The sequence below is a fragment of the Hibiscus syriacus genome, unplaced genomic scaffold (genome assembly GCF_006381635.1).
Source record: "Hibiscus syriacus cultivar Baekdansim isolate YM2019G1 unplaced genomic scaffold, ASM638163v2 tig00110946_pilon, whole genome shotgun sequence".
NCBI classification, from domain to species: Eukaryota; Viridiplantae; Streptophyta; class Magnoliopsida; order Malvales; family Malvaceae; genus Hibiscus; species Hibiscus syriacus.
The window spans coordinates 217,151-245,056 of record NW_024062927.1 but is presented as its reverse complement, the minus strand read 5'-3'; the positions used below and the strand labels follow the sequence as shown (position 1 = coordinate 245,056).

Genomic DNA, 27,906 nt, shown 5'->3' with positions numbered 1-27,906 from the left:
AACAGTAAAGTTGGAGAAGGAGGAAGCGAGTTATATATCTTGATTCCATACTAACTAGATGATGGATATTATAGATCAGAGCAGTTTGAGATTTCATGAGTTTTGATTTTAAAGTTGAGGTTTGTGCGTTTAAAAGTGATTTAGGTATTAAAAAAAATTCTAGATTGATAGAGTGTTAGGAGACAATGAATCGGTTTTGTTGATATCTTGAGTAGTCAAAGAATACGCCAAATAATGATAATTGCAGTGCCCGTGTGACTCAAGGATGAAATTGTAAAACTTTTTTCTGGATAAGTAGAATTTTATTACCCAAACATAAAATGTTCATCATACAACAGTCATCCCAATTGGGAGTAATAGCACATATTTATAGACAAAAGGCTAGTCTATATCCCAATAATTACAAAGCCTATAATTAACAAAATCTAGTCTATTTATGCCCTTGGTACTGAGTTTGATTCGAATAAGCTCTTTTATAGCCGTAAGAAGTTGGTCTACTGTTCTTGTCCCTCTTTTGAAAATTCTTCTGTTTCTCTCTTCCCAAATGAAGTATATGAAAGCAGTCCATGCGATCCTCAATATGCTGGAAAGAAGAGATTTACCCTTTCATGTTTGAGCAGCCCAATCAAGCCTTGAATCCCAGGACCTATGAATATCTCGCATGCTAGAAAGATTCATAACAGAATTCCATAGAGAAGCAGCATAAGTACAGTCAACAAACAAATGATTTCTAGTTTCATGATCCAGAATTGTAAAACTTTTATCTTTAGAGAAAGAAGATAAAATCAATAAAAAGAAGAAAAAAAGGGGGGAAATGTCATGGATGACAAATGATTTTTATGTATATAAATAGCAATCTACATCATCACAATTGTCTGTCACGTCATCCTTATATCTATGATTTAATACATGAGTGATTAAAATAGAAACAAATCAAAATGTTTGGTGAATATTTTTTTAAAGTTTAGTGCTTAAAATAGGAGTGAGAATAAAATCGAAAGATGAAATGTATAATTTGCCAAATATATAAATAAATATTATATGCAGCGGAAGAGAATGGAGTTCTAATTGGTCCAAAAGCCGAAGGAAGTGGTTACATTTACATATACCCCAAAGGGTTTTTCAAAATCTTAAATTTTATGAAGAAACACTACGCTGAAAACATTCCCATCCACATTTCCGATCATGGTTTGGAAACCCTCCTATTTTCTATTGATTTATTTTCATTATTTTTCTTCGTATGATTGTTAATGTTCTTCTATAATATTTTTTCAGGTATTTCCCAAAAAAGAAACGATACTATATTGATTAATCAAATTATAAACGATCAACATAGAATTGAATATGTTCAGAAACATTTACAACAAATCACCAAAGCGGTTGAGTAAGTATTATTTATATGATCTTAACTTTTCCATTTTTTTAAAATATTCATGTTAAATATCTTTATTTAAAATATATTCGGAAATAAAAATAGGACATAATTATTTTAAAAACATAACCTATTTTTTCAAATACGATCTTATTTTAATCTAACTTAAACCATAAATCGTGTTAAATACCTATTTTTCCTTACTTATTTCGAATAGCATTATGTTTTAAATATATATGGTCACATACATTTGACTCACAGATGTGGGTTTGTGTTGGTTAGCAAGGGCGTGAACTTGAAAGGATACTTATACTGGAGTCTATTTGACGACTTTGAATGGCGAGTGGGATACGAGGCTGAATTTGGACTTTACTATATTGACTTTGCTGATAACATGAAGCGAATCCCTAGGAAATCTGCTAAATGGTATCATGATTTTATTATGGATGACAAAAAACCTTATTGAATACATATGTATAAACTTGAGGAAAAACAAGTATACTTTCATGAAGAATAAATACTCCAATGTTTAGTAGATTTACGTATATTAATGTTGCTATAAATGAAATGAGACAAATCGTGATCTATTTGAGTTCGACTTAATTAAAGTTCAGTTAATACTTAAATCAAATGGACTCAATTCGAGTTTTTAACGCGTATAAATGAACTATTTGAAAGTTTGGGATCAATTTAAAATCTATATCATAATATAAGGATGTATGGTGCAATTTTCAAAAAACGAAGAGGACAAGAACCAAACGTTTTTCATATGTTGTTAAAATCGAAATGTATGTACAATTGGGTGTTTTGTTTCAGAAAATGGCAGAACGGCGTCGACACATGCATTCCGGCACCGGAAAAGCAATCACATCGTTGTCTCTCTCCTTCTTCCTCGGCTCCGGCTTCATGGATTTATCGTGCAGTGATCTTATGATGCTACTCAATTCTTCCTCCGGAATCGATGAATCTTCAAACAATGGAAGCATTGCTCTTTTGTTCGGCCATATGCTTTTCCTATGTCCCACGTACGCTCGATGTCCCTGCAAGGCTCGCCCCATGTTTCCGCCGTGGGAAGGTATGAAGATGTCGCTGTTGAACGAGACGATGTAATCGATCGCCGATAGGACCGACGAGCGGTTGAGGAACGGCGAGAGTTCACCGTCGCGGGCCAACGATTCCTTCCGCACCAAGTTCGGGAACTCCGCAGCTAGTGGCGCTAAAGCTTTGGTGCTGCCACCAAATGGCTCTCCTCCGGCAATGTAAAACCGATAACTTTTTGGTGCCCCTAGAGCCTTTAAAAGCCTGCAACAAAACAACCATCAGTCTTATTTACCTTTAAAATTTGAGTAAATTCTGGTTCAAATGAATGAATTTCGATATTATTTATGATATAATGTCAAAATTAGTCTATAACATTTATTAAAATTCTCATTTTAGAACTAACATTTCATTTTAGGATTAAAAAGTCACTAATGTTTGATCAATTGGCCCTTATTTTTTTCTTTAAAACATTTTGGCCCTCAATATTTTATTTTTAGGTAAAATGGTACCTTATTTTAGATTGTTAATTGTTTGTTAACTAATGAGTCTTTTTGCCTCAAAATGACAAAAAGAATAAGGGTCAAAAAGATCATTTTAATAAATATTTGGGGACTAATTTTGACATTATAACATTATTTATTAACCTTGCCATCTCTAATGCATTTAGAGGGCACAGTCCCGACAGGCGTCGTTGAGTATAGCTCATGTTGACTCTCCCGGTGAGGTACTGAGGCTGAGATTTCTGAATCCGGGTTACGATTTTGTCGAATTCGGCACCTAATCCAGTGAGGCATCCGGTCCGAACCCACACATCTTTCTCAAGCCGGAGATGAAGGGCTACGTATGGACCTTCAATCCACATTCTTCTCGCTAGCTGGTTCCCAAGCTGGAGAATTGGCTTGGCAAATCTCAGTGCATGGAAAGCTACCTGCATATGAGTCATTAAATTATATGTTCTGATCCGGATCAAATACGAATATTTCAAGAAAAATGAAGAGTTTGAAAAAACTTGTGTTCGTAAATTAAACTCAAAGTACCTTACACCTAAGCTTCTGCAGATCAGACGGAAGATTCTTGGAGAGCTTAGAATCTAATCCTTTTAGCACAAGAACGCCTTCTTGATTGAGCTGAAACAAAGATAATATACCATAAGAATCATGTTCGTTTCGTTTTCGTCTTCGATACGAAATCGAATTCCGCTTACTTGTTTGAAGAACTTAGCACGGATCCAAAACGGAGAAACACCGTAAGGCATTTGTGTTACAATCGTCTGTTTAGCAATCAAATGAGACGATGGTAACGAAGACACAACTCGTACATCAGCTCTTAAAGTCTTCTTGAAGTGTTCCACATCGAATATATCTGGAAATTCACTGAAATTTCCCAATGATTTCGTCAAATATGAACCCTAAATTGCATGAAACTAAAAACCCTAAATCACATTCACCTTTCATCTTCCCATATCGTGTTAACTTGCAAGATCGGCAAAACTAAAGCAGCTTCGAGGATTCTAGAAATAACAACGGCATCGATGATTTGATTCCTTTGTTGGTTCAATCCACCAGCGGCAACGACGACCAAGAATCTGTTCTTCTCCATCGAAATCTTTGCAGATCTTTTACGGTACCCTATGGTTGAATCCAAGCAAGGACGGTAGCCATTTCCATCTGGTTGTTTCCAGAACTCAGCTTCTTGTTCGGATAAATCACCGGAAACCAGATGAACTGGTAATGGCACCATTGAAGTGCCGCCAACTCTGGGTTGAATCTCGTTGTTGGAGTTTAAGCCGGAAAGCAAAGATGCCAAGATGATCCGAGAGTAGGAAGACGGTAAAGAATGGGGTGAAACCGGGGACATTGTTGGAGATACGATGGAACATTGGATTGGATCTTGGGAAGCTGGAAAGAATCTGAAAATGGAGATTCCCAGGAAAGTGAAGGAAAAAACGAAAGAGAGGACGAAGATTGAGAGGGGTGGGGATGTTTTCTTGGTGGAGAAGAGTGATGTTAATGGTGAAACCGAGAACAACTGAGTCAATGATCTTGGACTCGGGGTTAAACTCATGAATGGGTTCTTGATGATCCTTCCTGATGATCTTGCCATTGATTTGGGATGAGTTTTCTTTCACAGATTCAGGTTAAGAAATGGAAACTGGACTGAGCTATCAGATACTTATGATTTTCCCCACATTTTCTTGGAGAAGACGAGAAGAAACTAAAGAACCAATGGTAGTTATTTAGTAGCAGAAACAGTTAAATTCTTCCCGGCAAAAAAACTTGAATGTGACATAATTCACCCGATTCACAATATCACGAATTAATTTCAATTTTTTATCGATAATTAAATTGGAATTTATTATAATTCTGAAATTCAATTGATAAATAAATTTTCTTAAATTTGTCTAGTTAAAAATTTGATGGGATATAAGGCACGGAGTAAAAAAGTCCGATTGCATTTTACAAATTTTTTATTAGTTGAACCTCATAGGTTATGATTGCATTTGTAATTCTGAGGACCGATGTCTCGTATGCTTGTGGTCTTTGATCTTTGAATACTTTGAACGTTAATCATCATCTAGGAACGGTAGAATGGGTGACGTACCCAAAACTATTACCCAAACTAACAACTATTCAAGTTTTACATATACTCAATTTGAGTATATTTGCAGTACCCAAAAAAATCAGATATCCAATATTTTAAGAATCCAGACATGAGAATATCTGATAAGATTATCAAAATGTAATATTATTTGACATATTATTAAGAATACTATAATATCTGGTAAGATTATCGTAGAAGAAATTCGATCAGTGGTATTCACGTGATTAGTGAGAGGGATAGTCATGTATGTTGAAACTTTATCCTGAGATACTCTCATAATAGTCAATAATGAATTTAATTAAATCTTTTATGTTGTAGTTATAACATACTACGATACTCTCATAATCTATTAAGATAGATCTTCGACCATCTATATTGTTACCCATAAGTAAAAGCAATAAAACTGAGCTATTCTTTTACAACTTATAAATCAACGATAAATTATATGATGTTTGTTAGAACAAAAATGATCGTCATACGTAAAATTCTTCATACAACTCTACATTTATTGTAGACGATTCACTATTGGGTTGAACTTTTTTGAAATTCTTGCCTTGAAATATGTGATAAACTCTTGCAACTAACTGAGCTCTGTATCGAAATGATCAAAGCAAATAACTTTTGTTTGTCTTTTTTATATAAAATTGAGAATATAAAAATAATATTTTTATTAGCGTTTTTTTTAAGTCAATACACGAAGAAAAATATAAATCAAAAAAATAATGAACGATGTTGTAAATGATAGTGAGCTTCAAACAAATGCCAAATTTCTATGGCACCTAAATCTGACGAAAACGAAGCAAATAAACCATATTCCTACAAGAACACTTAAAAAAACACTATTAGTATCCATTACACAAAATTGAGCACAACAGTGATGATTTCACTCACTCCTTGGGCTTCTTTTTCTTTTTAGTTTCACTTGCAGCAGCTCCATCTTTGCTCTTCTTTTTCTTCTTCTTGGTTGTTCCTTCTTGCTCGGACACATCCCCATTGACGTCGTTAGTTTTCTCTGCTCCGTGTTCCTGCTCTTGCTCCATCTTTCTTTTCTCTTTTTTCTTTTTCTTCTCCGGTTTAGCATCGTCCTCGGGAGCATCTCCATTTGTAGCCGCGACAGGGGTGTCTTCAGATTTCACTTTCTTTTTCTTGCTCATTTTTGTGGAAGCTTCGATGGGCGGGGCTTCTTCAATTTCTACATCTGCATAAAGCATGGTAATATAGATGAGAACTTTAAAAGGAAATCATAATTTCCAAAGCCAATAAACTAAGTGCTGTAAAATGTCAGATTTGCACCTGAAATTTGTGAGAAAGGATAGAAGAAGAAGAAAAAGGGAGTTTACAGAAAACGGATTCTTAATTTTCATTCATAGATTTTATTTTTCTTCCATTACATCCTATATATTGCTTAGATAGACCAATTATTTAGTTATAGCTGTAATATTCTTTCTAACAAAATAATTGTCTCTGTCCAGCTCAGCTTTGGCCCATTTCATCCTTGCTTATTGAATTCCTTCAGCCCGCTTGCCACGCTAATATCAGATAAAAGTCAGGTAATAATTTCTAAATCCCCAATTCATTCCTCATCCCTAATTCGTTCCTCATTTTCCCCATTTCCTCATCGCCAATCTCTAATTCGTGACCCCAAATCCCTAATTTTCCTTCCAGGACCATGACAATACCTCTTCCTACAGTTGATGCTTGTCCCCAAGGATCGAAGTCAGGAAATTGTGATTTCAACACTGTAAAGTCTTCCCAGGTAGCATTTTCTGGTCCCAAATTCGCCCATTGTATTAACAATTGAGTTACTGCCTTTTTATCTTTCTTCACCATTCGTTTGTCTAATACCACAGCTGGATAAACACGAAGCTGTCCATCCGCATTAACTTCTGGTGGATCTCGAGAGGTAACTGTCTTGTTCCCAATCTTCTTCTTTAGTAAACTAATATGAAAAACATGGTGTATCTTTGAACTGTCAGGCAATTGCAATTTATAAGCCACTGACCCAATCCTTTCGATGACTTTGTAGGGTCCATAGTACCTTGCAAACAACTTCAAATTTTTCCTGAGGGCCACTGAGGTTTGTCTATAAGGCTGTAACTTGAGGTAAACTTCATCACCAACTTGAAACTCTCTGTCACTTCTCTTTTTATCAGCATAATATTTCATGTGTTGTTGTGCCTTATCTAGCTGGTCTTGTAAAACAGTATTCATATTATCCCTATCTTGTAATAATTGTTGCACATCTGTTACTTTAGAGTCTGTTAGCCATGTCATAGTAGGGGAAATATATCCATACAAAGCTGTGAATGGAGTTGTTCCCAAAACAGTATGGAAACTTGTATTATACCACCATTCAGCTTGTGATAACCACTTACTCCAATTAGTAGGCTTCATAAAACACATTCCACGCAAATACTGTTCTAGGCACTGATTTAGTCTCTCTGTTTGACCATCAGTTTCTGGATGGTAAGCTGTAGTGAATAGGGCAGTAGTTCCTAGGAGCTTCATTAATTCGATCCAAAAAAGGCTGGTAAAAATTGTCTCTATCAGATAGAGTTATCTTTGGTTGCCCATGTAGTTTATAAATCTGATCCAAGTAGATTTTAGCTACATCTGCTGCAGTGAAGGGATGCACCAAGGGTAGAAAATGTGCATACTTGGTAAACTTGCCAATAATAACCAAGATGCAATTATACCTGTTAGAAGTAGGGAGACCTTCAATAAAGTCCATTGTAACAAATTCCCAAGCTTGTTGAGGAATTGGAAGAGGTTGTAATAGTCATGGTTTTAACACATGTTCATCATTTATTCTTTGACAGATATCACACTGCTGCACATAGTTTTTAACCATGTTTTTCATCCATTTCCAATAGAAATAAGATTTCACCCTGTGGTAAGTAGCTTGTATACCTGAATGACCACCTTGTGGTGAGTCATGTAGAGCTTGTAGAATCTGTTGTCTTAAAGAACCAGTTTCCCCAATATAAACCTTACCTTTATATCTTAGGATACTTCTGGAATAAGACCAGTTTGTTGCCTCTTTGTTAGAAATAGCTAACTTAGTAACCATTTCAGCAACTAGGGAATCACCTTGATAGCTTTGTTCAACCTCTTGAACCCAAGTAGGAATGACAACAGTAGCAGTCATTTGCTGTAACTCTACTTCCTCCTCATCTCTTCTGGATAATGCATCTGCTGCCAGATTGTGTCTGCCCTTCCTGTACTGAATTACATAATCCAGTCCCAATAATTTTGTAAGCCCTTTTTTCTGTATTGAAGTAGTTAGCTTCTGTTCCAACAAATGCTTAAGAGCTTCATGGTTTATTTTAATAATAAATGGCCCTCCTTCTAAGTAATGTCTCCATTTAGAGATAGCCATGAGTATGGCTAGGTACTCTTTTTCATAAATGGATATATACAATTGCTTAGGTCCCAGTGCTCTGCTTAAATAAGCCACTGGTCTGCCTTCTTGAGACAAAACAGCTCCTATTCCCCTAAAACTTGCATCTGTCTCCAAACAAAAACTTTTATTGAAATCAAGTAATGCTAGGACAGGAGCATGACACATTGCACCTTTTAAAAATTCAAAAGCAGCTTTACTTTCCTCTGTCCATTGAAACTGGTCCTTCTTTAACATAGTAGTTAAAGGCTTAGCAATCTCTCCATATCCTTTTATAAATCTCCTGTAATACCATGTCAGCCCAAGGAAACCCCTTAAGGATTTAAGAGTTTTTGGCAGCTTCCATTGTTGCATTGCATGTATCTTTGCTGGATCAGTAGCCACTCCCTGCTTAGATATAATATAGCCCAAATATTCCACCTCCTGTTGACCAAAGAAGCATTTTGTTCTTTTAGCAAATAGATGATTCTGTTTGAGGACTTCCAAAACAGTCCTAAAATGCATGACATGGTTCTTTAGATCAGAATTGTATATAAGTATATCATCAAAGAAAACTAGTACAAATTTTCTTAAGTAAGGACCAAACAACTTGTTCATTAATACCTGAAAAGTAGTTGGGGCATTTGTTAATCCAAAAGGCATAACCTTGAACTCAAAGTGACCATGATAAGTCTTAAAGGTTGTTTTAGGAATGTCTTCAGGAGTGATTCTAATCTGCCAATACCCTGATCTTAAATCCAGTTTAGAAAAATAGGTTGCTCTAGTCAACTCATCCAACAAATCTTCTAATACAGGAATTGAAAATTTGTTTTTTATAGTTAAGGCATTCAATTGCCTATAATCAATACACATTCTCCAACTTCCATCATTCTTCTTGACCAACAAACAAGGGGAAGCAAATGGGCTTTTACTTGTCTGTATTATGGAAGATGACAACATTTCCTTAATTTGTTTTTCCACTTCTGACTTCTGATGATAGGGCACCTGTAGGGTCTAATGTTCACTGCTTCTGTACCCTCTTTTAATGTAATAGAATGATCATGTTCTCTTGAAGGTGGCATCCCTTTTGGTTCCTCAAAAGCAGCTGAATACTCCTCTAATAAACTCTGTAATTCCACAGGTACCATGTTAGTTCTAACTTCCCCACTTAGCATAAAAATTTCCCCTGTTATATCACTGTTCTTCCCCATCAATTTCTGCAACTTATTGTCTGATATCACTTTGACAGTAGGTGAATTCTGTTTTCCTCTTAAAGTAATCTCCTCCCAATCTTTTTTAAAACTCATGGTCATATTATTGAAATCCATCAGTAGTGGACTATACTTTTTCATCCAGTCCACTCCTAGCACCATATCACTTCCTTCTAGAGTTAAAACTCTAAAGTCATGTTCAAACTGAGAACCATGCATTCCCCATTTTAACTTTTTACTCATGGCTGAACTGTACAACTTTTCACCATTAGCAACTGTAATGGTCAAAGGATGAGTTTGCTCCAATTCCACTTTCTTTAGACCATTGACCAATTATAAAACTGTGTGTGCTTCCATTGTCTATGAGAATGTTTAGAGGTCTCCCAGATATGTGTCTTTGAATCCTCAATGTGTGGTGGCATGTCTGCCCTGTTCTAGCATTTATAGAAATTTCCAGCTCTTCTTTTACAGGGTCTGTTGCAATAGCCTCATTATTTCCTGTTTCCATAATTTCAAACTCTCCTGTATCCTCTAACTCCTCCATTAAATTTAACTGTTTGACCTTGCATTGATGTCTTGGACTAAATTTCTCTCCACATTTGTAACATAATCCATGTGTCCTTCTATACTCCACCAATGATTGTTTACTCTGGTTCAAATTCTGAACAACTCCTTTTTGTGATTGATTCAAATTAGTGTGTGGGACCTTGTAGTTGAAGCTCTGTCCAGTAGATAATGCTCTAGGCTGGAACCTCAGTTTCCTGTTTTCCACTTCCCAAGTCAATTCAACTAATTTAGCCAATCTAAAAGCAGTGGCTAAAGTTGTGGGATTATGAATTTTAACCCTGTGCTTAATATCTTCTTTCAATCCACTCAGGAAACTAGAAACAAAATACCCCTCCTCCAAAAATGGACTATACTGCAGCATGTAAGACCTCAACTCCTCAAACTTCTCATGATAGTCTTCTACAGAATTCATTTGAATCAGCTTGTTAAACTATTCCGCAATGTCATTACAATTCTAATCACAGAATCTATGACATGTCTGCTGTAAATTCATGCCAATTCACCTTATATTTCTGAGCTATATAGCCATCAAACCAGGTCTCAACCTTCCCTGTTAAATACACGGTAGCTAATTCTACTTTCTGACCTTCAGGTACTCTAAAGATTGAGAAATACTTCTGACATTTTTTACCCAGCTTCTAGGATTTGTTCCATTGGGAGAATCATCCATTGGGGAAGATGTTCATTCAAGTTATGTTTTTAGACCAAAAATAGAACTCCAAATGTCAGAAACATAAGCTTACCTTCATCTTTGTTTTGTTTTGCAGCTGTTGGTGGTTGACTCCTTTCTGACCGAGGTGAATCTTTTTCCTCAGCTGCCTGATTGACCAGCTGTAGGATTCTCTGCAAATAACCTCTATTTTTAGTCATCCCCTCTTCCAATGTTTGTATCCTTCCCTCCAGCTCTGCTTTCTGTCCAGCCCACCAAGATGGTAAGGCCTCTTCATCCTTAACCTCTATTGCTTGTTCTTGTACCTCCACGGTTCCAGTCTTTTTCATCTTTTTGGTTTTACCCAGCGTGTAGCTTTGTTTAGGATCACTAACTTAGCTCTGATTACCAATTGTCAGGTTTGCACCTGAAATTTGAGAGAAAGGATTGAAGAAGAAGAAAAAGGCGAGTTTACAGAAAAAGGTGGGTTTACAGAAAACGAATTCTTAATTTTCATTCATAGATTTTATTTTTCTTCCATTACATCCTATATATTGCCTAGATAGACCAATTATTTAGTTACAGCTGTAATATTATTTCTAACAAAATAACTGTCTCTATCCAGCTCAGCTTTGGCCCATTTCATCCTTGCTTACTGACTTCCTTCAGCCCACTTGCCATGCTAATATCAGATAAAAGTCAGGTAATAATTTCTAAATCCCCAATTCATTCCTCATCCCTAATTCGTTCCTCATTTCCTCCATTTCCTCATCGCCAATCCCTAATTCGTGACCCCAAATCCCTAATTTTCCTTCCAGGGCCATGACATAAAATAATCCACACTTTCAGTGGAAAGCTGAGTTGAACAGACACATCAAATTTTCCAACGCTCAGGTTCGTCTTAGTCGTAATGAAAATCTTAAAATGAGACATCATAGATTTGAAATTGTGCAAAAGGAAAAAGATTCACAGATCCGAATACCTCTGTTTTGAGTATTTTCAATAGCAGACTTCATAACATCAATGTTTTTTCGAGGTGCAACGCCTTTGTCGTAGAATTCAAGTCATTCCTTGACTTGTTCCTGCAGTTTCCCCCAAAAACAGTGGGCCCCTCTCTGCGAGCAAGAAGAGTATTGGTCAACTTTCAGGAAAACCTACAGTATATGACGAAACAAAAACAAATGATAATTACCTGCAAAACAATCGATGCGAGATGCAATGGAACATTTGTTCGCAAGATAGCGTGCCATCCGGCCCTTGTTTTTTAGCAGATGCTCGACCAATGAATGATGAATGAAAAACAAGACCATACTTGGGTGTGTTTCCTCGTCTTTTCAGTGCCCTAAAGCCAGCAGCAGGAGCAAATGAGTGTAGACCAAAGCCTTACCGACTAGAAAAATGTCAAAAGAAATTTTAAATAACGCACTGGGACTATAACTCAAGATCTTGATCAAGACCCCAGTCATCGTTCAGCTTAAAGAGGTACATGATTTTATCAAGAATTCCTGTTCTCCACACATTTTTTATGACTCCGCCAAGTCATAAGCATACAAGGTGAGAAATGAAATACCTGAAAAGGGCCCTCTCAGCGCCAAGAATCTGAAGTGTGGAAGAGGGGCACTTTGCCAAATTTGTGAGACTACCAGCATGAGAAATCAACCGCGCCCCAACAACTTCTCCGATCAATGATGCCAAATATGGTGCAATGTCATTCATCTTAGTCGCTAAATAATCATAAAGATTCTTTCTGTACTCGGCAAGATCCATTACCCTCTGAGCAAATAGCTGAACATTAATCAAATCAACAGGGGTCGAATCCTGTCCTGCAAAGGAGAAAAAAAATTAATAAATGGGGGCACGAGAAAATAAAGTTGAGCTGTGGTATAAATACAAGAGATCTACCCATTGATGCTTTGCTAGCTTCAACGATTTCTTTTGCTTTGTCCTCATCCCCGAGAATTTCAGTTAAGGCAGGGACGTGTTCTTCAGACAACTTTGACTTATCCTCTATAAGCTTTGCAACTCTTGCATACAGATAATTGTCATTGACAATCTTTACTAATTCGGGAAAATGCCATGAGTACCATTCCCTGCAGGAAATAACCAATCAGAGGATATCCTTTATGTAAAATCCATGCACATTCCGGTTGTGATAGCACATTAAACTGAAAAAATCGTTTCAAGGGTAAAGTGATAACAAACCTCACTCTCATGGAAAAGGAATTAATATCCTTATCAAGAGTATCAAGAAGGAAAATTGCTTGAATAACCATATTATCGACTTGATTGACATTGAACTTCACTTTTGCTCTACTGTAAGTGTGTGCCAGACCAAGCTGCGCTTTTTCCAAGTCCCCGGGATACAAAGTTTTAAGAAAAGCACACTTGTAGCTGTCATCTTTAAAGAGAAATAAAGGAGAAACATAAAGACTATATGCAAACCTTTAAGTCCTTAATGCACTTATCGAAATGCAACCGCACACCACGAAGAAGCTCGAGAACAAACTCTCCACTCTGGCATGTAATTTTAGTTGATTAGGAGATGTGGGAACCAAGCTTAGGCTCTGCAACTCCAAGACTGAACTTCGATTTCTTGCCTACCTTGACCTTAGGGATATTAAGCTCTAAAAAGCTCCTCAATTCATCCGTCATAAGCCCTGCCAATGATACCAGACATAAAACAATGGTTAACCTAACTTACACAGCATGAAACCTCAAAAGAAATGGCAATCAATGTCATCGTGTCTTCCTTTAGCTAGTAATTTGAAAGGCTAAATCAACTAAACAGCCATACAGAATGGCAGAATCTTTTATTTCAAGCAAACCCCAAATCAAGACAACAAACAAACATAAAAACTTACAGAAATTTACTTAAAATAGAAAAAACCCATATATTGTGAAAAACCTGCTTCAGGGCAAAACAAAACAGAAGCTTGAAAAAAAATAAAGGAGACTTTTTTAAAACCTTCAGAAACAGAGTTGCATTGGTTGAGACCATCAATGGCGGATTCAAAAGGCTGAAAAGCAGTGAGTTGAACCACCTTACCGAACCGGTTCAGATCGGCGACCGAGTTCCTAACAGCCTCTGTGTTTTGACCGATTTCATCGAGCCCCTGAGCCTGGAATAGCGCATACCCAGAAAACGACTCGTACAACAAGTAAAGAGCCATTGAATCAAAGGCTCCAAAATAATCAAATTAACTGAAAAATGGCGGGGTCTTTGGAATGGGTTCGAGTTGTTCCGTGGGTTTAGCAAATGAGGAGGGAGGCTGGAAATTAGGGTTTAAGGCTGTTTATATATAAAAATATGGGATTGGTCCCATTTATTTTTATGTATATTAATTGAGTCCTCCAAATCTAGGGTTTAAACATGTTTTGCACCTTCAGAAATTAGAATAGTCTTTCTTGAAGAAAAATACTATTGCTGAATTATCACAATATAACTTCTTTTACGACAAAACAGGTGTATATATCAAAAGTTTAGCGTGAACAAATTTTTATTTATCGTAATTTCAAAATAGTTAATGTAAAAATTAACAAGAACATAAAATGATTACAACTATACGTAATTTCAAGTCTTAATTAATTAAAAAACTTTAAACAAGAAAATTTGGAGGTGGAGAAATTTATTAAGACCTGAAACTCAAATGATTTTACTCTAAAACTCCCATATTAATCTAAATAAATAGAAATAAAAGTGATACTCCCATGCTAATCTAAAACCGATAACTGAAATTCAAATGATGTGTCAAACTTGATCCATTGACACCACACCATTATTAAGCCCTGAAATTCCAGGCATTGATTCAAAAATAAAGCACTTAGATACCCTTCTTAAGCATTGCCCTGACCCTCATTGGGAGACCATAGAGCCTAATAAAGCCAGCTGCGTCGGCTTGATTATATATGTCCCCGCTCTCGAAGGAGGAGATATCCTCTCGGTACAAGCTATAGGGGCTGGTCCGACCAGTTACAGACACTGATCCTTTGTATAGTTTCAAAGTAACGGAACCGGTGGTGGTTTCAGTGATCTTCTCCATAAACGCATCCACGGACTCACGAAGGGGGTCGAACCACCTTCCTGCATAAACTAGCTCGGCGTACTTGAGGGCAAGTGAATCTTTAACTTGAATGGTTTCACGATCAAGGGTTAGAGTCTCCAGTTCACGCACGGCATTGAATAGGATGGTACCACCGGGAGTTTCATAGACTCCACGACTTTTCATACCAACAAGCCGGTTTTCAACCAGATCAATACGACCAATACCATGTCTCCCGCCAATTTCATTGAGTTCAGCGAGAAGAGAAGCCGGCGAAAGAGATTTTCCATTAACTGAAACAGGGATGCCTGAATCAATTCCGATTTCCACATATCTGTAGACATTGTGCATGTTAAGAGCTGTTAAATGGACATGCAAAACACACGAAAAAGCACTAAGAGGCAGCAGGTAAAACATACTCTGGTTGATCAGGAGCATCTTCCGGGTCAATACTCATCATGTACATATCTTTCTTAGGTTCATTTGCTGGATCCTCCAAGATATCTCCCTTCAATGCCAAGATTGATTAATATAGAAACAAACAGAATCGTATTAAGTATAGCAAAGGAGCTTATAAAAAGACCCAAACACCAACAAGAAATAGACAAGCTTAGTTTCCGAACCTCGTGGCTTAAGTGCCATAAGTTCCTGTCTCTGCTGTATATCGATTTCTTTGTCACCGGAACAGGCACATTATGCTTCTTAGCATATTCAATAGCATCTTCTCTCCCTGTAATATCCCATTCCCTCCAAGGAGCCACAACATTTAATTCGGGGTTTAGAGCAAAGAATGTAAGCTCAAACCGAACCTGAACGAATAAAATATTTGTCAATATTTTTTCTTAAGAAACACAAACAATTAATCACAACAAAGTTTTGGTTGAAAGGCATGCCTGATCATTTCCTTTCCCTGTGCATCCATGAGAAACAGCATCAGCACCGACCTCTCTAGCAACATCCACCATGGCCTGTCATAAAAGGAAAATGCAGTTAAAGTTAAAGATGTTGCAGAAGAACAAAGGACTGTTTTATTAACTGGGGACCATGCATTATCTATCATTATATCATAATAATCTTGTCATGGAAGAGGTTGAACTTGCTAGCACCTATTTGATTTCTTCAAATAACAAACCTTATTCAAATTCAAAGAAAAATAGGATTCCGAAGAAAGCAAATGAAGTTCAAGTTGCAGTTCACAGGTAGCTTGTTATGAAGATTCTATTAAGAGCTTCAAGTGATATGGTTGACAAAATGTATAAATACCAGAACATAAAAATTACTGAAACATATAGTAACCTTTGCAATACCAGCAACATAAAAATTCCTCCTTTAAGTCCTTAACTACTAACTGGCAAGCACCGCTTGCCTTGGCCTTTTCTTCCAGACCATCCAACTCCTTTAAGCCCTGCACAAGTTCGAAATGGCATATAAATTATGAACATATTAAGATGGCATTATAAACATAAACCACATAATAAAAGAACCCAGAGCAAATTAAACTGCTTAGCAAACTTGTTACTCCCACTTACTTGTCCAACGTCGGCCGTGAAGCAAACAACTTCACAACCATAATTCTCCCTGCAAAGGCAAAATGCTGAAATCAGTGGTTTCATAAAAAAATAATCTTAAAACTTGTGCTTCGAGAATAACGAAAGAACAGTGGTAACTCGTTTGGCCAATAAAATGGATAGTATTAGTATATATAAGATAAAACAGTATAACTACCTCAGCCATGGAACAATAACAGAAGTGTCTAAGCCACCACTGTAGGCTAAAACAACTTTGTTTAATTTGCCTCGCAGCCCTCCACCCTTTGTAGCTTTGGAAGATTCTATCCCTGTGTTGCTTGACAAAACAGCTTGAATCCCTGCAAGTTTACGAGGAAAAATGCATATGGAATCGAAAAAAACTTAGAACTCAAATGCAATGGTGAAAAATATCTCAGAAGATATGCAAGGTGAAATATCCAACAACAGAGGAAACAACTTGGAACTAGAATGCAATATTGAAATTATCTCAGAAGATATGCAAGATGAAATATCCAACAACAGAGGTCGAATACAGAGAGAAAAATAGGAGAAATTCTTCTAAAGTTTCTTGCATGTAGGACAAATGGAACAAGCAAAAACAACACTTAGGTGTTATAGCGATAGACCCATTGTTGCTTACAATAGCATGACCATGAAGTGAAATAGATTTTCCACTTAACTGTCAATGAAATTTCACAAAGCACATTTCGAACTGCAGATTGTAAGAGCAAACTACAAACAAATAGAAGAACCCAGAAAGGAGGGGGGACAAGATTTTGATATTACCTCTTGGAAAGATGAAAACTTCCTGGAGCAGATCAAGTTATCAGGGTTGGACAATGTGTCTGCAAAACACAATGATCAAAACAGCGCGTCAGCTTATAGAATCATTCAAAAATACAAAAACTTCAACGAAAATGAAGCGAAGAACATAGATAGGCTTGGAATGTAAAGGAGAGTTACTTCTTTTGGGAGTATAAGAAGCGAGATTAGTCGACGAAGTTGGTGAAATAGCCTTCAGCTGAGCCATCTTTAGGCAGAGAAACAACGGCAGTGATGCTAGGGTTTTTGATTTTAAAGATATAAGCGGATATTGATGTGTCAGTGTCATGTATTCGAAAAAGCAGCCCTGCCCCACTCGCCAGCGCCTGATGGCTCAACACCAGCGCATAAATTAATTTCTCAATTAGTAAAATTGCCCAAATGTGGTGAAAAAAAAATTGGCTTATAAGTGTATGAGAAATATTTTTTGTCAAATAGGATGAAATGAATGGTGAGTGGGGAAGACGACCGAATTATCTGATATCTTTATGAATATGTATAAAATATTCGTCATCTTTTTTATACTCCCATGATCGGTGCACGCTCATGCCTTCCTCAAGTTATGAAGATGTCCATTATTTCGTGCGTTTTATTCGAACCATGCAAAAGACATCGATTAGTCGATGCATCTTTTCTGTGTTACTGTTCAAAATAACATATTTGAGAGAATAATCTCAATATAAGATATTTTTTCACTGTCACTTGGCTGATTTTGTCATTATTCTCTAATTGAATATGATTGTACGATAGAATCGAATCGAATCGATCGAATCGAATCGAATCGAATTAAGAATATGAAATAAATATCATAATCATGTTTTGTAACACCATCGAACCAATATGGGTGATCCGATCCGATATGTCACATTAGGACCACTAGAATGACACACACTGAAAATCCTAGGAAATTGACATTTTGTCAAACCTTTTAAAACCATTAAACCATTTATAGAAATATAAAAATAAGTTCAAAAATATTTTAATCATTAAAACATAATTCGACAGTACATCGTATAAAACCAATATATGACCTATATGACTCTTAATTACATGCGTAGTACTATGCAAGTAATGTCGGTGGAACTCTCATTATTGACTTCAATAAATGCACATGATCAATTCTTTAACCTAAAATGATAAATAATAGAATGAGCTTTGAGAAAGATCAGTAATATAGAACAACCAAATGATGCTAAAGGCCAAGCAGACATATGGTAAACCATGATGTTTTCTTAGTGATCTAGACATATGTAGGTTCTAATGATGAGTTGACGTATCGTTAGTTAATTCTTCAGGAAACAATCAAGAAAATTACAGTATAAATGAAACATTAAAAAAGATAGATTCAGAAGGTTGAGTTAGGGAGTCTAGTGTGTTCTAACAAAATCAGAGAAAAATGTACATATTATTTTTAAAAATAATGGTTATTTCAGTAAAACATAATTTAAAATCACATTGTTTTCCTTCCAACCGAAAACTGATATGTAATTCTTTGTAACTGCATCCATAAAGACTTATCATATGCCCCTTGGACATAAATGCCAAACTAAGGGAGCACATTGGGTTCACAAGGACTTACCCTAGTCGAAGCTTAAGAGCCCACCCAAAGGGGTGCCTCAGGCCTATAAGAACTTACCCTATAACAAAACAATTATCCTAAAGGAATGCCTTAGGACCCATAAGGCTTTACCTTAGGCCCATTGGGCTTAAAGCCTACTAAATAGTCACCTTAGGTCAATAAGAAATTATCGACTTGATCAAAACCGAACCTAAAGAGTCTTCATATGCCCCTTGGACATAAATGCCAAACTAAGGGAGCACATTGGGTTCACAAGGACTTACCCTAGTCGAAGCTTAAGAGCCCACCCAAAGGGGTGCCTCAGGCCTATAAGAACTTACCCTATAACAAAACAAATTAGTATCCTAAAGGAATGCCTTAGGACCCATAAGGCTTTACCTTAGGCCCATTGGGCTTAAAAGCCTACTAAATAGTCACCTTAGGTCAATAAGAAATTATCGACTTGATCAAAACCGAACCTAAAGAGTCTTTATATTAGATCTTAAATAAACCTCAGTAAAAAAAAAGAAATTTTTAAAGAGTAAATAGTAATATAAAAAATCAAGAATCAGATATACTTTTACATCGAAAACAAAAATCAAATATCGTACTTTCATTTCAGATAACAGAGTCATACTCTTAAAATCATAGAGAATATTCAAACGCATATAGAACACACCAAAGTGTCCAATTACTTCCCGGGATACCGATCATTATCAAGAAGAGTAATACATAGCTTCTATCAATTTTTGAGTTAATTTCATAAACGAGGTCCCTATTCAAAGGGGTTAAAATGATAACGTAATTATTCAGACATTCATAATAGATACATCAATATCATTTAGTATTCAGATATACCATAAGGCTATTCAGGAATTGTTGCAATATAATTATTTAAGATTCGGATATTTATGGAGTAATCCAATCAATCAGACTTACAAGGGTATTTTAGTCATTCAATGCATGTGGAATTTTGGTAATTCATTTAAAAAAGGGTAAGCAATGATTTACAATATTTAAAATTTCAAGTGTCTTATCATATCGAAACATACAGATCACAGCAAAGGTGATACTTACCAAGTATGTATATAGAGAAACTTCACGAATATTCATTTATTAATATTGACCGTAGTATAGAGCTGAACTGATCACCTTCAGAACCATCTTTGGACGGATTTTAAGGTGACGAACATGTATTCAGGGGGTATTTATTTTATTATTGTATTGTAATAGTATCATGTATTCCGGTGTTTATTCAATAATCATAAATTCTAAGTCTTTTGCCATCTTGGATGTTATATTTCGATTATTAAATTTTTTTTCAAACAGTTATGAAATATAACATGTAAATTAGTGATTTTATCGGATTAAAAATGAATTTCAGGTCATTTCCATTATCAGGGTAGATCTATGTCATTTTTACATCTCAAGGGCAAATTCATAATTTTATTATCCAGGTGTTTCCAGCTTTAAATTTTTTAATGAAAATAATCAAAATTTAATTATTTTGTGGTTAATTGTTTTACCGATTAATCATTGAACTTGAAATTATTTCTTATCAATATTCTAGTTTCTTATATGAGTAATCCGAGTCTTATTCAATTTACTTACTTTTTTACTGCATTCGGTTCAAGTTTAAAAATAATTAACTATACTCATATGACCAAACATATTCATTCATGCATTAACCAATACCAATGTGTTCCATAAAACATGCAAAATGTAGTAATGTATTACCTCAACTTCAAGCTACATCGTTTGACCATTTAAATTCCATTTGATTACTCTCGAACTTGATCGCAAAAATCAGATCGAATCGAAAGGTAAAACGCTAAAAGACAACTTATCGATTTTGAATTTGGAAAAATAAAAATAGACTTAGGACATCGAAAAATATCAATATAAATTAATGATGATCAATGACCAGTCAACAACGATCAACTACTGATCAACGACGATTAACGACCGATCAACGACAATTAACAGACGGTCAACGACAATAAAAGATCTGGTTAATGGCTCAGCTTGGTCAACGACTCGACTCGACAGCTCAATTCGGCTTGACGACTTGGCTTAATCTATCTAAAAGACTCATTCGGCTGCGGAGAAGTCCCACGCGTAGGGACAACGCGTTAGGGTGCGTGCGATGTCACTGGTGGTTGGAATAGCACCAAAAGTTCCAAATTTGAAATTCAATTGATTCTAACTTATTTACCACCATTGTTGCACATTGTAGATCGGTGGAAAAACACTCAACCAAAAGCCGAAACTTCTTTCCTCCACCTCCACCCAAAGGTGCCAACGAATGAGACGATGACATCGGTCGATTCGAAATTGGATGAGGAATGCAAAGATACCCGCGATGTGAATAACAAACTGTAGGAATGGTCGAGATCTTTGAAAAACAGTGGGGACGGTCTTAGTTTTTGGCGAAGCTTTGAGACCATTCTATGGTCACTAGCGGAGTTCTACCAGGGTTGTTCATGGTCGGTTACTGTATCGTTAAGTCTAAAAGGTCAGTTAACTGTTATAATGCTTATTAAATTTTGTTAATCATAATCTAACCATTAAAAAACAGTTAATTGCTAACAATTAACCCTTATTAACGGTTCGGTTATATGGTAACCTATGGTTAGCTTATTACAATATTTTTTCAAATATATCACAACTTAAAATTTCATAAATTTTACGACAATAGAAATATATATATATATATATATAAATCTTATTTATTTGTAACTGTATTTTATTTTATAAAAAAAATATATTACGATGTGTATTCATTCTTTTACAATTTAAAATCTTATGGGTATATTTATATTTTAAAATAATGTATTTATTTCATATATATTTGATTCAACGTGTTCTTATATAAGATAAATATGATAACTAAAAAATATGATGAATCATTTTGATTTTATTTCTAATTATATTCTTAAAAAATATAATTAATTAATTTTAATTTATTAACTGTTAAATCGATTAATCATTTATCAAAATTCATTAACCGTAACTTTTAATTAATAATTTTAATGATTTAATTAATTAAAACTGTTAAACCTTAACGATTCAGTTAATTAACCTAATCAATAGTAACAATTAACAGTGTCAAATTAATTTGAACACCCCCTAAGTTTTACGACGAGGGGTAGTGAATTTTGGTCGCTGGTTAACAATCAAGACATTGATGGTAGCGGTGCACGCAACGACTTGCTAGGCGACAGCTGATCGGAGGAACGAAAGTGAAGTTTAATGGCCTTTGGGTGCTGATTTTGTTTCCAAATGGGGAAATGACTCGAGTTCAATAAATCAGATTTATGTCAGATAAAACTATATTTTTAATATTAAATAGTAGTCATCCTAATCGGCAGGGGCCTAGCCTACCAAAGTAGACGGGCGCCTAACCTACCAAAGTAGACGGATACAGACCTTGAACCATACATGTTTCTTGTTTATTTTATGATTAAAAGGGAGATGGGTGAATTTGGGTTTAAGACCCTAAACTGGAGGAAGGTTTGCAAAACAATCTGCTAAATTCAAGTTAATACAATTTGGCCCTCAAAGTGTGTTAAATAAATATTTATAAATTACAAATTTTGGGGTGTGACATGTTTTGGGGTCACAAATAATAAATTAAAAATTTTAGGTTCTAAACTATAACGAATGAGACTTTGGATAAAGTAAAAATTATTATTAAATAACAACTTAATCTAATTGGTAGAGGCATGGCTTGCTTAACCTACCAAAGTTCACGGGTTCAAACTTTGTACTACACATTTATTTTTATTTTATGATTAAAAGGGAGATGGGTGAATTTGGGTTCAACAGCCTAAACTGGAGGAAGGTTTGCAAAACAATCTTCAAACTTCAAGTTCATGCAATTTGGCCCTCAAAGTATGATAAATAAATATTTATAAATTACAAATTTTGGGGTGTGACATGTTTTGGGGTCACAAATTAAAAATTGCAGGGTCTAATCGATAATAATGAGACTTTGGATAAATTTTGGGTTTGAGAAATATTTCAGGGATTGTTTTGAAAAGATGAAAAATAAATGAAATAAAAGTTTAAGATTAAATTACCATTTTATTTAAATTTCAAGAGTTAATTTAGAAATTAATTGTTTTTATTAACATACCAAATCATCTTATAATTAAAGGTTTGGTGACCGAAATCTTACTTTTCAAAATTTGATGATCAAAATAAGAAGAAACTCAAATAAAAGTTACCTCCAATGTAGTTTACCAAAAAATAACAAAATATTTAAAAATCAAGGGTGATCTACGTGATTAATACCTAAACTTTTATTTTTTTTAAATAATACCTAACATTTACATAATTGATGTGACAATTTTTAGTTTTTTAAATCATTATTTATATTATTATTTAATCTTACCTAGAAACTGATGAGAAGCTCCGTCGGCTGTCGCATCTATAGTAGCTAATCGTCGCGTTTGCAATTATCGACCGTTACATCTATCGACTGATGAATCCCAAACTTTTCGATCCATAACTTTTCAACCCCAAAATTGATTTCGACCAACGTTTCACTAGGAGAAGCCTAAATTTCCCAAAATCGATGACGAATTCTTCAATTTCTTCGTCATATTTCTATAGTTCATCATTTGATGGGCCTAAAACAAGACTATGTTGGTCAACTCAACATTCTCTCGTGATCCACCGTTCAGATTGATCGTCCTATCACCATCGAGTAATCTAAGGTTTACAATTTGTGTTTTTTTTACTTTTCCTTTGTTTTACCTATTTTTGTTTTATTTTTTCCTTCAACTCTTCACTATCTTCGTTCTCGAGCTATTATTGGTCGTCACAGATGCGAAACATCAAAAAATATTCTCTCTCTCCTATATTATGCTTGTCGACTTTCTCGCTTCTCTACCATGCTTATCGGTGTTTGGTTATGGTTTTAAGGGTATTAGGTTGTGTCAATTAATTAAATAAAAAATAAAAATAATTAAAAATTATCATGTCAGTTCATCTGTTAAATTTTAACAACAAGTATTAAAATGAAATAAAAACTAGATATTAGGTATAATTTTGAAAACATGAAAGTTTAAATACTAAAATAAATCAAAAATGATAGTTTAGGTATTAAATTCGTAGTTTACTAAAAAATAAACAAGGAAATGAATAAAAAGAAATCTTCCTTTGGTCTCCCTTCGTCAAAACAAGGATCTCCTCCAACCTTCGATTCTTTCTTTTACCTCATCACATTACACTGTTTTCACCAAACCCACTTACAGCTTCAAGTTCAGCTTAAACCCATAAATTATTCATGGGCGGTAAAACCTTCTTTTTCTTCTCTCAAATCCATCGTCTTTGACCCATTTTCATGTTTATTTACGTGTATTTATTGATCATAGAGCTTCAGGTAACTAAGTCCCTATTGTTTTGAAAATTGCGAAATCAGGTAATCCTCCTCCTCCTCTCCTTCAAGTTTATGGTGGCTTCCGATCCAAGTAAGCGATGGGGAGAGTTTTTATTTTTTTGTTACACTCCGTTTTGGCTCACTCTTTGTTTGGGAATCGTCGTTCCTTTCAAACTTTACGAGGTTTGTTCCCATTGATTATTACCCATTGTTTGTTTTGCTCCCATTTTATAGTTAGTCGATCTTTTCTTAAAAATGAATGTGTTCTTTTTTTTATTCTGTTACAATCGAACGAAATGATTAATTATGTTTGTTTTTACATTGGTGAACAATTTAGTTGAAAAAAGAGCATGGGTAAATGGAGAAGTGCTAGTTGGCTTAGCGTAATTGCTAAAGTGGATGATGATTCGCTGTTGATTGACAGTGGCATTCATGGATATACTTCATTTTTGTTTACACCGTTCTTTTATTGAAGCTAAACTTTTTATATATAAATGGCTATTGTTAAAACCTGTAATTGATTTTTTCCCCATCTTTTAACTTGTTTAGTATTCAACTTTGGATTTGAAAATTGAATTTAAGATTGAAAATATAGTCATGGTTGTTGACAGAACTTTACGGAATTGGAATATTTGCTCCTGGGTTTGGTTTCAGCTGTTCCTTCTTTCTTGATACCGATGCTTCTTGTTGGGAAGGTAAGCTTTCGATTCATGTGACCTTTTATATATGCATATATATGTCTCATTTCAGACCTTTTAGATTCGTTGTCATCAGTATCTGTATCATTCTTTATTATTTATACTGAAAATAATTAAGAAAATAAGCTTATCCCTGATGCATGAACTTCATCTGATGTTGTCCAAGTTAATCATATCTTGACTGATGAAGCATTCGTGTTGTTTGGCTTAAATACGGTCAATATTCCTACATAATTCAAGTGAAATAGTTGTTGGTCCCATATGATGGGATATAACATCAAATGAACCGTGAAATACCAAAGATTCGTGTCATTTTAAATCTTGTAATTTTATTCACCAGGTTGGAGTTTTCTCTCTATAGAACATTGATCTGTAATGGACAAGCTGTTGAATATGCCGTAGAGTTGTAAAATAGTCCATGTCACATGAATTTCTTGCCTCTGTGTTTAACCGGATTTCGAAATCCTCACTAGCAAGTTAAAGCTGGGTCAGATGTAGGGTGTTGTGGCTCATTTCTTGCTGCTTCGTTAAGGTTTTTAGACCCTTAAATATAACATAAAAGATTTTTTTTTCTCTTTTTCTGTGAGAACTTTTGCTTCCTTTTTTAGTCCGACAGCAGCTTACATTGGAAGGACCGTTATTGGGTTAAGGCAAGTGTTTAACTAGTTATCATTTTACTTATTTTATCTTTGTTAAACAGATAGTTGATGCTTGGAATATATGTTTAGCTTGTCCAGATTTTTGCTAATGCATAGCGCGTTGTCATTAGTCGGTGATGTATTCTGATTTTCATGGACTAACGAGACACTGTACAATTTGCTCTATCTTTTACATCCATTTGATGCTACCTTGTACTTCTTCGAATGATCGATAGGACAGTTTGCATTATAGTTTAGACTGAATTGATAGTTACATGATCGGATGTAGAATACTTTCCTCATGCTCTTCAAATTTCCACTTCAATTTTCATGCCTATTCTTGGTTTCATTCAACTTTTAACGGTCTCAAGCATGACATTATCAGCAGAATCTCCTGTAATGATCTGAACATGATTTATATCTCCAACTTGTTATTCTTGGTCTTAACTTCAGTTGTTTTACATTGTTGCAGGCCAGTGTCTGGATTGTAATATTTAGTTATGTGGGGAATTATTTTGGACCCATTATTTCTTCACAGTTTTAGGAGCTTCTTATACTTTCCCATCTTGGAGAATGAACAATGTAAGCTACAGATAATAATGATTTATTTCGACTTCCGGGCTATATACTGTATTGGCTTTATCAATTTACTGGTTTTGGTGGTGCAAGTCTACTCTGTTTATCTGTTTCCATTTCTCTTTGCAGGTGCCGCTCACGACTTTCCTTCTCACACATGTTGTCTTTCTGTTTTACCACGTTACATCAAACATGACACTTCACAGATTAAGACATTCTATTGCTGGCTTGCCCGATAAAATTCAGTTAGCCACTGAGGCGGCATGGATTTTGGCCCTTTCTTACTTCATCGCATATCTCGAGACTTTAGCTATTTCTAACGTACGTGGTAATGTGGTTTCGTGATTTGGTTGACACACCTTGAGGCTTTGTTTTCTTTTAATTCGGAATGTTTACACTTTGTCTCAGGTCAGAGCTAATGTTAGTGCAAGTTCATGTTCAGTCATCATGTATTCTTTATGAAACCATTCTTTGCACGAAAACCTTTGGTTATCCATTATTTTTTCATGAATTATAACATTCTAACGAACCATGGTTTATGGATGTGCATATATTTGTAAAGTAAGCCTATCGATGATACTCTTATTTCGAACATGTGCAGTTCCCGTATTATGATTTTGTGGACCGTGCATCGATGTATAAAGTGGGATCTCTGTTTTATGCCATTTACTTCATCGTGAGTTTCCCGATGTTTCTGAGGTAAGAAATTAATCCCACTTTATGTTTGTTTGTCTGTGAGAAAGTGCGGAACCATACTCGTAGATCATAAAATGCTTTTGTTTCGGGGTTCCTTTCGATATGTTGATTGGAATAACGTCCAACTCACTGCAGTAAAGGATCGTTTGCTGCAGATATTTTGTTTGAACAGATTGAGATGTCTTCAAATCATCAAAAGAAAAGCCAGTTTTATATTCCGGCTTTCTTCTATATACAGTGTGGTAATTGTTTTATTTGAATACTATATTCCAACTCCATTTCGCAGGATCTATGAGAAGCCTGGTGATCTATGGGACTTACCTCGGGTAGCTATTGATTCTCTTGGTGCTGCAATGCTGGTCACGATAATACTCAATTTATGGCGCATCTTCCTTGGACCCATCGTTTCACTAGAAGATACAAAACAGTGCATTCATCCAGGTCTGCCATGGTTTGGGGGAATTGCAAACGTAGCTTCACAAAACCAATGCGCGAAATAAGAGAACCGGGTTTAACTCCTCATCCTAGTAGGGGACACTGCTGCTTCACCTTAAACCTGAGTTCTCACTGTGGTTTTCCCGTTCGGCAGAAGGTCTCCGGTTTTCAGTCGAAGCATATACATGATCCTTGCACGGGATGAGGATTCGGTGACTTGCTTATAAAGAAAACTACTTTTAATTATTTGAAAACAATGTTAGTTCATTGTAATGGAAGTCTTCAAATGGTTTTTGGCATTAGTTTTTCATGTAAGAATGATTTTTTTATTTATTTACTAATATCCGATCTATTGATCAATTATTTTGGATTGGGTTTTACAGAGGTTAATTATGGGAATGACCCTTCCAACCCAATTCGTAAATGTTATGATTTGAACTTCTAATCTTAGTTAGATGATTTAGTGTTGGAAGGAGAGGTATTCATGGACCAAATTGAAATATACCACCATCTAAATAAACCTACGGGAGGGGAGAGGTCCGAGTTGGGTTATGTTAGAATCATAAAAAGAAAATTACGCACGTGTTACACGTACCTAAGTTATGGTTTAGAAATTCTAAACTAATCATCAAATTTTAAAATATTATAGTAGTAATTAAATTTTAAAATATCTGTTGTCGAATTAATTATTATTTTAATTATTAAATA

The 27,906-nt window shown here is 35.3% G+C and overlaps 1 protein-coding gene and 3 pseudogenes across 1 annotated transcript; 1 reads left to right on the top strand and 3 right to left on the bottom strand.

Moving 5' to 3' along the window:
• Positions 1 to 2,127: 2,127 nt before the first annotated feature.
• LOC120148068 (O-fucosyltransferase 37-like) lies at positions 2,128 to 4,591 on the bottom strand. Its single transcript, XM_039161262.1, has 5 exons — positions 3,861 to 4,591; positions 3,618 to 3,786; positions 3,451 to 3,540; positions 3,058 to 3,341; positions 2,128 to 2,674 (listed from the first exon to the last, which is right to left on the bottom strand). The coding sequence occupies exons 1-5, from the start codon at positions 4,514 to 4,516 to the stop codon at positions 2,185 to 2,187; spliced, it is 1,689 nt and encodes a 562-aa protein (XP_039017193.1). The 5' UTR covers positions 4,517 to 4,591; the 3' UTR covers positions 2,128 to 2,184.
• A 1,215-nt stretch (positions 4,592 to 5,806) lies between these two features.
• On the bottom strand, positions 5,807 to 14,027 carry LOC120148036 (annotated as a pseudogene).
• Positions 14,028 to 14,516: 489 nt separating this feature from the next.
• Positions 14,517 to 17,447, bottom strand: LOC120148084 (annotated as a pseudogene).
• A 6,516-nt stretch (positions 17,448 to 23,963) lies between these two features.
• Positions 23,964 to 27,558, top strand: LOC120148039 (annotated as a pseudogene).
• The last annotated feature ends 348 nt before the right edge of the window (positions 27,559 to 27,906 follow it).

Excerpts from the sequence above, each read along its gene's own strand:
- LOC120148068 (XM_039161262.1), bottom strand. The coding sequence starts at position 4,516 with ATGGCAAGATCATCAGGAAGGATCATCAAGAACCCATTCATGAGTTTA. Across the intron at positions 3,787-3,860 it reads ACGATATGGGAAGATGAAAG|TGAATTTCCAGATATATTCG; the intron begins GTGAATGTGATT and ends GGGAAATTTCAG. Across the intron at positions 3,342-3,450 it reads TGCAGAAGCTTAGGTGTAAG|GTAGCTTTCCATGCACTGAG; the intron begins GTACTTTGAGTT and ends ACTCATATGCAG.